This window comes from Corvus brachyrhynchos, unplaced genomic scaffold (assembly GCF_000691975.1).
Source record: "Corvus brachyrhynchos isolate BGI_N302 unplaced genomic scaffold, ASM69197v1 scaffold249, whole genome shotgun sequence".
Taxonomy (NCBI): Eukaryota; Metazoa; Chordata; class Aves; order Passeriformes; family Corvidae; genus Corvus; species Corvus brachyrhynchos.
In genome coordinates this window covers 692,889-703,527 of record NW_008240226.1, presented here as the reverse complement: position 1 = coordinate 703,527, position 10,639 = coordinate 692,889, and the positions used below count along the sequence as shown (strand labels likewise).

General features: G+C 36.9%; 1 protein-coding gene across 1 annotated transcript in view; it reads left to right on the top strand.

Annotated features, from left to right (window-relative positions):
- PPID (peptidylprolyl isomerase D) overlaps window positions 1-10,325 on the top strand; it is a 13,317-nt gene extending 2,992 nt beyond the window's left edge. Inside the window, exons 3-9 of the mRNA XM_008641918.2 lie at window positions 1,066-1,254; window positions 2,011-2,133; window positions 4,360-4,466; window positions 7,019-7,160; window positions 9,356-9,442; window positions 9,521-9,563; window positions 10,094-10,325. Coding sequence (XP_008640140.1) covers window positions 1,066-1,254; window positions 2,011-2,133; window positions 4,360-4,466; window positions 7,019-7,160; window positions 9,356-9,442; window positions 9,521-9,563; window positions 10,094-10,182 — 780 coding nt within the window. The 3' untranslated portion in view covers window positions 10,183-10,325. The remainder of the gene's footprint in view (window positions 1-1,065; window positions 1,255-2,010; window positions 2,134-4,359; window positions 4,467-7,018; window positions 7,161-9,355; window positions 9,443-9,520; window positions 9,564-10,093) is intronic.
- The last annotated feature ends 314 nt before the right edge of the window (window positions 10,326-10,639 follow it).

Sequence of the window (10,639 nt, the reverse complement as noted above, 5' to 3'; positions counted from 1 at the left end):
AATATTGTCTCAGATTGTTATCTCAAACTAATCAACCTCCCATTGAGCTCTGAAGTCTGTTTCTATGTCCTCTGTGCTATCATAATTTATTTCCCCCCTCCTCCCCACAGTATCAAGTTTCTTAGCAATACCACAGCATGAATGCTTTAGATATGTACCAGTGTCTTGGTATAACATCCTGACTTACATTAAATGGAGTTCCTTGCACTTAATAACCAGATCAGCTTGGGGAGAATAATACCTTCATGGCTGGGTCACGCCAGTTAAACAAGACATTCACAATACATACAAAAACCAGATTTTTGCAGTACAGGTGAAAACAAAATAATCTATGTGATGGGACAAGAAAAGTCTTCATTCAAAAAAGGAAAAAGTACTTGGAAGAAGCAAGATAAACAGTATCTTCTTACACTGAGCTGTTTAACAATTTTTTTTTAGTCTGTGGCCTAGTGGCTTAAGTGGCAAAATAATTAGGTGGTTAAAAATCCCAACAGATTGAAAACTGTGTCTCTAGGAAAGTGGAGAAGATTAAAAAAATGCCCAACCAAAACCACCAACCCATAAATAATAAAGGACCATAGTCCTCTAAACTCCACAGTTCTACACCATACTTCATGTGAGTAGCCCTTATAAAATTAACATAACATACCCATCTTAGCCGTATAACACTGAAGTTGGTTTCAGGGGTGGTTAGCCTCATTTCTTAAGGCCAGTGGTCTTAAATAATTCAGTGAGGAGTTTCACATGTTTCTCAGGTGATCTGCCTAAACTCAGCAGCTGTGCAGGGGATGGAGTGTAGAAGCAGCAGACAGGTGTTACAGCATTAAGTCACATGTGGCTGTGCTTGCTGGATTGGTAGGGAGCAAGTAAAGACCCAGTGCTGAGCATTTGCCCTCTTCAGTCACAGGAGGTAATATTAATTGCCAGCTGTATGTACCTGTCTGGTTTACCAAGTTGTTATGGCTGTCCTGGCTATGTTTATGAACAGCCTTACAGAATCTTCCATATGACTTTATAACAGACATTTTAAATGTTGATGGTGCTTTTCTTTTTCCCCCAATGCAGCATGATAAACCAGGTCTGCTGAGCATGGCAAATGCAGGACCTGGTACTAATGGCTCTCAGTTCTTTATTACAACGGTGCCTACTTCTCACCTGGATGGGAAACATGTGGTGTTTGGCCAAGTGATCAAAGGAATGGGTGTAGTTAAAATACTAGAAAACGTTGAAGTAAAAGGAGAAAATCCTGCTAAGGTAAGCAAAATGCAAAGCACTGAGAGATGTTTATTATTTCATTATATGATGCATAATAATTTCTTTTAAATGCTTGGTGTAATATTTAGAACAATTAAGTGTTAGCCAGTTATTTTTACTAACTGGTAATTTCCATTTTACTGTCCTTGTTAAGAGGCTTTTGTTCCTGCACTGTACATTTCCCTTGCACAAACCATTTATTGTTCAACACAGCTGCGAGGGTGGAAGCCTTTGCTAGAAGTGTAGGACGGGTGATGAAATTAAAAGGTGGAATTCACAATCCCGCCTAAATGATATGTAATTCTTGTAATTTTTATGTCAGAAGTCATGTTTCTGAAAAAGCAGTTGGTGTGTAGGTCATACCAGTTTGTGGGTGTTTGACAAATTAATACCTCTGTAACTTTAAAAGACTTGGCAGTTGAAGAAAAACCATATTCTCTAATGTAGTAGAACTTCCATGTCTTGTGTTTTGCTGCACTTCAGCTTGCTGCCAGTTCCTCTTCCAGCCTCTCCGGGAAGCGTGGGTATGGTGTTTTTGGAATGCTGCTCCTCTGAACGCGACACTTTGTGTGATAAAAACCTTTTGATGAGGACAGGCTAATGATGTGATGGGTTTCTGAAATAAATGCACCCAAACAACAGATGAAAAAGCCTTTTTATGGAATTTCAAAAATTTCAAAGAGCACTTGGAAGTTACGGGTTTTTTTAAAAATTGTCTTAATAAGCAATACTGCTATTTACACTTGATTTTTTCAGTTATGTGTTATCGCCGAATGTGGAGAGCTAAAGGAAGGAGATGATTGGGGAATTATTCCCCAGGATGGATCTGGAGATGCTCATCCAGATTTTCCTGAAGATTCAGATATAGACTTGAAAGATGTAAGTATTTTTCTTCTTAGGTATTTTACAGATTGCAAAACCTGTAGGTAGTCTGAGTTAGATGGTGGCTGTGATGATGTTCATTAAACTTTTTTCTTAAGAATGGATCGAGGTCCTGATTAAATGGTGACATTCTATTTTAAGAAAGAGAAGGCTGTGGGAAGGGATTGTTATGTCTTTTTTTTCAGTGCTAATTGCAGTCAGTGTTTTTTCCCCAGCAACTAAAACCTCAATTACTTACAATTGTCACACTTATTTTCTGTTCTTGGCTTCCTTTTACTTTTGTTTGTGCTTTAGTGTCAAATTGCAATTACTAGAACTCCAACCTGCAGATGACTAACTTAATGTTGTTACCTACACCCTTCTTCTGTGCCATTTTTTAAATACCCACTCTTTAACAAACTCTGCCCCACTGATTAGAAATAAAGGATCAGCCTTTTAAAAAGATTTTTACTACATCAGAGCTGCCTGTTCTCAATTCCCAGCAGCTGTTTACTTTTTAGATTGTTCAAGCTGAAGGAAGATCTGTTGTTGGGAGTTAGGGAGAGGACTGGTGAAAGCAGCTCATCTGCAGGTTTTTACTTTCTCATGAAGGTGAACTACAGAAACTCTGTAAATCAAACAGTGATTTGTGAGAGGGGGAAGAAAAGGGGGATGCATGTGTAGATTCCAAATAGAGAATTAGAATAGTAAAAATCCATTTGAGCTAGAAAATAAACTCCTCGGCTATTGAGAAGCACTTGGACTTACAAAATGTTTTCGGATAGCATTTCACGTGGTGCAGAATTGAAGTTGGCAGGTGCCTGTGTCCTTTAACTTAAAACTTGTTCATATAAACCAGCTGCAGAAACCATGGTGAGATTGGTCTCACACTGATCAGTTTTTTTCAAAGTTACTAATTCTAGTAGGGTAGAAGTGTAAACGGATAGTATTACAAATGGCAACATATATATATTTGACAGAGCTTAACACAACTGTGGTATAGACAGCAGTAATTATAAACTATTGCCACTGGAAAAGTAACTTGAAATGTATATGATTCTGGAAATAGAAATGATGAATTTGGTAAAGACAGGCAGTTGTTCCTTTTCTCCTTCCATTCGTATTTTAAATGTTCAGAGAGAAGGACAATTATGTTGATATGACTTCCCGTTTGAGAGTGTGCAGAGTTCACATGAGTGGTACTGTTTTGAGAAGCAGAAGACAACATTTAATCAGGAATAAGACAGTCTTGGTTTGTAGGAACCCAGAGTGCCAAGAATATTTCTCTGCCTGAAGGGTTTTTACCCCCCTGAACAACACTGTTTTAACCTCCAACCTTGGAAAAAACTGCCTAGATCAGACAAGGACTAGAAAATACAGTGGTGTGAATTAGGTGATAGACTACTATGTAAGATTGTCACAGAGTGAAAATTTAGAGTTTTGGGCTTCTCTTTGTAGTAAATAGATAAGAGCAAAAAAAAAATCAAAATGGAGGATTGCTGTTGTTCTCCAAACCTTCTTCTTCTACTACTCCATATTCTGCAATAAAAGTAATTTGGGATGATTGGACAAAGAATTCCGCAGTTCCTAGTCGTGTTACTGAATAATTGGTAGGAAAGTGAAAATAATGTACGTTTTTAGTAACCATTGGTTAAATATCTTTAAAAGGCTGTGTCAATCTTGATAATGGGACTTCTCTCCTGCTTTCTGTGCTCTATGTTATGCCTGGGTCATGCTGGTGGCTCTGTTCCTCTGCTAAGACTTAATGAACAACTATCTGGCAGCACTGCAACTCCAGGAAAAGTCTAGGTTTATTCTTTGAAACTCCTTGCAAGGACTTTTGAAATATTCTCTCCCATCAGGAGGGATTTGATTTACGGCACGGTTCAGTGTCATTGGTTGAATACTTTGATTGTTAGCATATCTTCTTTTCTTTGACTAATGGTCAACACCTTTATATATAGCCCTGTGTGGGTATATGTCTTCTCTAGTACTTTCTCACCTTTTATACTGTAGAAAACTCACTAGGAATTTCATCTTTCAGACATTTGTGTTACATAAAGTACAGAATATCACAGAAGTGGTTTGAAGGTAGTATTTTGTCTAAAATTGGAGTATTTCTATTCTGAGATTTTATAAACCTTGAAGGAGTATGGACCTGGGACTGTACTGTTAAACATTAGTTAATTCAAGACTTCTTTCGAAAATACATTCATACTTTATATTTCCCATCTATTTTATTAGGTTGACAAGATTGTGGCCATAGCAGAAGACACAAAGAATATAGGAAATACTTTCTTCAAATCGCAAAATTGGGCAATGGCAGCTAAAAAGTATAGTAAAAGTTTACGGTAAGGCTCTCATCACTCAATCAGGTAGTTCCTGTAACCCAAATTAATACTGCTATTAAGCAATGATTTCTGCATTTAAAAGGTGCCTGGTGCAGTGCTCTTTCCTTTTTTAAACAAAGAGCCTTCTGAATCTGGAAAACATCTGGTTGATTTTTAGCTACTTAATCAAGTAGGTCTTCTACTCATTGCTAGGTAAGAGCTATAGGCAGGAAGTACTGCTTAGAGCTGACTAAATGCTCTTTTTATAACACTCTTGCTGTGCTGGTGCGTACCTGGGAAGAAGAGCACAGTGGTATCCAGGGTAGTTAATGGACAGCAAGGGAGGGAACTACTTTTTTTATAAAAAAGTTTTATAATTTACAAAAAGCAATAGGTTCAGGAACTTGGTAAATTCAAAAGACAAATGTGGCCCTTATTCATTCATTACTATTTTTTTTTCTGAGGGTCCATACCATCATCCTGACTCCATGTATAATTCAGACTTGCCTTCCAAACCATGGTCTTTTTGCTTTTGTTTCTATACTGCTCCTTTCTTGTTTTCATGCTTTTTGCTTTGAGTATATGGACATCTCCTAAAAATAAAGTTATACTTCCTGACCTTTATCCCAACGTTCTTAATGATCACTGGTTAAGCAGCAGTAACAATAATGAAAGAAAAAAATTCAAGCATATTTAATGCTTCAGCTGAGTTTTTAGCAGACTGGGTTTCAAATAAATGACATCTTTCTGAGGCATAAAATGAATCCTTTAATTGCAGATATTAACCCAAGATGCAATGTGTCAACCTGCCCTCAAAAAGCCCATCATAGAAACAGAAACCCCAAAGTAAAAAGGATTCCTATGCAAACCTGCTGAAAATCATACATAAAAAAGGCTGGATTGGATCTTTAAGGATCTTTGTGTTGTAGCTGTCCATTTTCTCTCCCTATTCTTAGGTAAATGCCAGGTAGAGTTATACTATCCCTTAAAATTAGGTGTCTTGCTCACTTTTAAGCACACCCAGTGAAGGGTCTTCCTGTCTGAGCTTCTTTGGTGCTTATTTGCCCTTGTAGGTGGAAAGCATAGTAATTCTTCTAGACTAAACAAATCTGATCTTTCCAGCTCTTCCCAGTAGGCCATACTTGTATGGATGTGCTGTGTTATTGTATCTCAGAATCTAACACTTCATGTAGGATGGTGACCTTTAGCTGCACTTCACCAGAACTGATAGGAATAGAATAGCTCTTACCAGGGTATCCCATGGCTTACATACAGTTCCACCTGGCACACCATCTGACAATGCTGACTTTTTCTTTTCACCTACAGTAACTATTACAATTTCTGTTCTTTTTCTTGTTCTGTTGCTTCTTAGCCTTTTTTTTAAAAAATATTTTATATATTAGAATTGACCCCTTTTTTTGGTAAGAAAAATATGTTACTTCTTGCTATCTCCTGTGATACTCACTTCACTGATTTCTTTGACTTGAAAGCTCTAATTTTATTTCCAAAATGGTTGCAGTCTTTCATGTTTTGGTGTGATTTATAAATATTATACATGTGTTCCATTTGTTTTGAACATAATATAGATTTGGGTTATAACTCCCCTTACCTTTTTACTCTTTTTTCTTTTTCTTCTGGTTCTCATCTTTTGCATGATGCCCAGCAACTGGAACAAGCACTGGGACTGCATCTAATTTACTTTTTAAGTGTTGCTTATTTCTGTGATCCAAAGGTTGTATACAAACAACAAAAAAGACAGGGCATGCAAAAATTGAACTTACATAGGCACGGATCTGCAAAGACTGCATTAATTCATGGCATGCTTAAATTGTGCAAGCACAATTTTTGTTTTTTAAATAACACCCACAAAGGTTCTGTCAAATAGGCCCTTAAGGAGTTAAAACTTTTGTATCCACAGCAGACCTTTACCACTTGAAATAAAAACCAGACAGCATTAGCACATTGAAAATGAAGAAATTTGCTTTTGAAACAGATGCAGTAACTGTTGTGGCTCAGTCCTGAACTAGTGTCAGTTTTGAAGTTCAGGAAAAGTCATGAAGGAAGACAGTGGGAAGAAGGTGGTGTTACTAATGCTCATAAACCACACTCCTTTACAAAGCAAAGTTAGCTTCAGATTTTAGCCACAAATGCCTAAGCTAATTAAAAAGTCATTGAGGGAACTGAAGAAGAGATGAAGTTTCCTGTGAACATGGAAGGTGCAGTGGTGGTGTTGATTTTTTGGCACTGATGAGCAACGTGTCTTTTGAGAATAAACTAAAATAAACTCTACTTTCCTGCAGTAGAATAGTACTTTTGTCTAAGAAAAAGGATGTGCTAGTACAGTGGAGGACTGAGAGTTACAGGAAAATATTTCTTGGTGAGTTGATTGGTTTTTGTTAGGGTGGGTTTTATATATTTAGTTTAATAAAGATTTGTAATAGTTGAATTGAAGCTACTTTAGAAGTAGTGTGGATAGGCCAGTTCACACGTATCTGTGGAGAGATAGCTAAGGGCAGGACAAAATAGAAGTTGCATCACTAATACATGTTGTGTGTGAATCTTTTTTTCTGCAGGTATGTAGAAGCTTCTGAAGCAGTGGCAGAAGAGGCAGACAAACCAAAGTTAAAGACTGTTGCTTTGACCTGTGTTCTAAACATCGGTGCTTGCAAACTAAAACTGTCAGATTGGCAGGGAGCAATTGAGAGCTGTTCAGAGGTAAATGTAATGTTGAGTATTTTGGTCAAGAATTGGCCTGTATAGGACTACAAAGCTTTTTTAAAAGAGTCTTCTGACAGGCTTATGATTTGAAAGTAAACAAGTAGAAGTAGAAGCTCATGGTGAAGTTAGTACTAACTTTCCAATATGTGGCTTTTAAAAAAGATTTTGAAATTGGAATGAATCATTACAAAACAAACAAACAAAAGAGGCCTATTGCTTACTGCCAGAAAAATGCACATTGTTGTCAGTTTGGTTTGCAGAGCTGCTTCTTACATTACAAAGAGTTAAACTGTGTTCAGTGAAAGAGGAACACTTTTCTCTGGAAGACTAGTATGAGCATAATATTTTACCTGCTTCTAGATTTGATGGCTTCGTATTTTATTCATGGCAGTGACTTCTAACTAAATAACTAACCTTCCAGGTAGGCTTAGTGGTGAAATAAAATGACTGAATAGGAAGAAAAAACCCAAGGTAATGATAGATATGGAAAAAAAGAAACCAGTAGAATTAAAGAGAAAAAAAGGAACCATAATGTGGGCATAGTGCAAATTTAGTAAATTTGTATTCAATTAATTCAATAAAACTCTAGTATTTTGAAGGAAACAGAGGAAAGAATGCTCTTATCTGTTAGCAAAGGATCCTGAGCAGCATCTCCTAGGGCTTCATGCTGAAAGCAGGAGTCTCAGCTAATCTGTGTGTGAGGTCATTAGAAAGCTGGCTTGCTGTCTAGCCTGCTGATGGGGGAAAACTTTCATAAACCTATATTCAGAAATGGGGAATGAGGAAAGAAGAAAATAGGAAAACTGTGTAATGTGATACCTCTCACCTAGAAAACAGTAAAAACAGAAACAGAAGTGTTACAGGTGGAAATTACTACCACTACTAATAGTACTTGCCATTTTTTTTTAAGATTAAAGAACTGTTAGATAAAGGCAACTCCATAGCTATAATAGCCTTCTGTAAGGTATTTAGCTTATGTCTCATAACTGTGTCAGTGCTTTAATCAGAACACTGGTTTCCTAAAATTAGCTAATAAAGTTCTAGGTAATTGTTAATGAGAAACTATATACTTTCACTTTTATGATTTCACAAGGCCCAAAGCAATTTAAATTAACAGCCTGGGTACATGAATTGTTTGGTGTAAATAAGGAATTATGAACAGCTGTACCTGTTCAAACAAACCTTGCTTTGAAATAGCTGTACACACAGTGGTCAAGGTAAAACCAAAGAATGCTGCCTCTCTGTATACAATCCAGACAATTAATTCTTGACACAGAAGAGGCTGAAGGCTTTATAGTAGAGGAGCACCCACAGTAATACTTCCTTCATATTAACAGCCAATACCCAAGTGATTTAAAAAATAAGGATGTGTTGTCTATTAATGATTTAAAGTTAATAAATTAAATTAACAAAGCAACAAATTGCTGTGAAGACATTTCCTCTAAACACTAAGAAACTATATTCTTTCAAATAATAAGGACACACTATAGAACTAACTGCAATAAAAGTGTCACCTTTGCAGGCAAGATAAGGTAACTGCTAGCTGACCAAATTATTTTATACATTCTGAAAAAAATAATCAAAGTAATGCAATAGTGGAATAATCTCTGTGCCCAGCCACTGTATTTTGTATTTTGATATTGTCATATTAGAGCTGGCATATACACATTATTGAAAACATTCAGCTCAGAAAAGGCGTAATGACTGGAACTTGGCAAAGTTCCTGAAGCAGGATGAGATGGATTCCTTGCATGTATCTTTCTAGCCCACAGTGAAAACAACCTTCACAGGAAATCTCTGTGTTTTATTTATGATGCCATTTGAGGAGGTTTTGGTGTGAAGGAAGGAGCTGCAATAGAGAGTTGCACTGTGAGACTCAGGGTTAGGATAATTTGAACTGCAGCAACTCCTTAGCCTTGACAGCTATCTATACACACACACAGCTGTTCCATTTGGGCCTCGTGCATGCTCATCCTTCACAAAGACCACTTTTGGTGCAGTGGTACTGAAGCTGATTACTTGCTATTCAGTGTGCTGCATTATAGCATTCCTTTTTACACAGTTAATGTTTTGACAGCTTACCCTCAAACCAACTGTGAAGATTGTCTGCTGGTGTGAATTGTGCCATTTGTGGAGATGGGAGGCTGTGAAGTATAAGAAATGTTAATGTGACAATTTTATTAAATTTACAGGCTCTTAAAATAGATCCAGCAAATACTAAAGCTCTCTACAGACGGGCTCAAGGATGGCAGGGAATAAAAGATCTCGATCAAGCACTGGTAATGATCATTTTTTTTCCCTCCTTTTAAATTTAAAATTCCATCAGATCATTAATGGCTATTTTTCTTTTATTTAAGGCTGATCTTAAAAAGGCTCATGAAATAGCCCCTGAAGACAAAGGTAAAATAAGCTGTTTCTTTTTAAATTCCCTTAAGAATTTAACGAAGTATCCAGGGTAGCGTTCAGTTGGAATTCAAACCAGTGTGCTGCCTAAAATGCTGGCTTCTTCAACACTGATGTTCTGAGCACAGAACCCACTGAGGTGGAAAACCTGATTTTATACAGCAGTGATAATTCTGCTGCACTGGAAAACCTGCTTATGTAGGTCAGCAGCATTTCTCTTGAACTATGTCTGTATCTCACAGGGCTCTTATTAGCTTAATTTCCTGGTCTAATTGGGTGAGGCTTTTAGCTCCTAAGTTCTGTGTTGGCACACACTATGCTTGCTACACACTCCTCTACGTGGTTACCTTACCAGGTGAGACACAGCAAGGGATCAAGCTTTTTGCTGCTAGTATCTGACCTAATCAAAGATTAAATGCAGTTTTATTAAATAACCTAGGTGAGTTCCAGCAGTGAGCTGGTGTTAACCTATGAGGAGACCTAATGTAAAGAGATTACTGTAACTCTGTCATTTTCTTTTTGAGCAGCTATCCAGACAGAAACACTCAAAATCAAGCAGAAGATAAAAGCCCAAAAGGAGAAAGAGAAAGCAGCTTATGCTAAAATGTTTGCTTGATTTTTTTTCCCTAAACATTTAAATCTATGCACTAACTCATGCAAAAGGATAAATGGAGCTGCTTCTTTCATTTGCCCTCTGCTGCAGTTTTCAGTGTTTACAACACAAAAGTCTAATAATAAAGACAAACTGTTCAAAGGTGATGTGGTTTTCTTTTTTTTTTTAAGCTGTAGTAACTTGTCTTGTGCAACTAAAGTATTTTTCTAATGTGTAAAGCCATGGTGGTTGTTTTCACAGCTTAATAGTGCTTCCTAAGCAGCTTGGTTTCACATGAAGACAATTTAGGCATCTTCATTGTTTCTATTAGAGCAGCCTGATTTCTTGGGAGGAATAAAAATGCTGGTAGACATAGAATGAAGATGCAAGTATTATTTTTTTTTAAACCCACTTTACAGTAGGTATTTCCTATTATCATCAGGAAAAAAAAACCAACTGTAAATTTGATGTAAAATGTAAC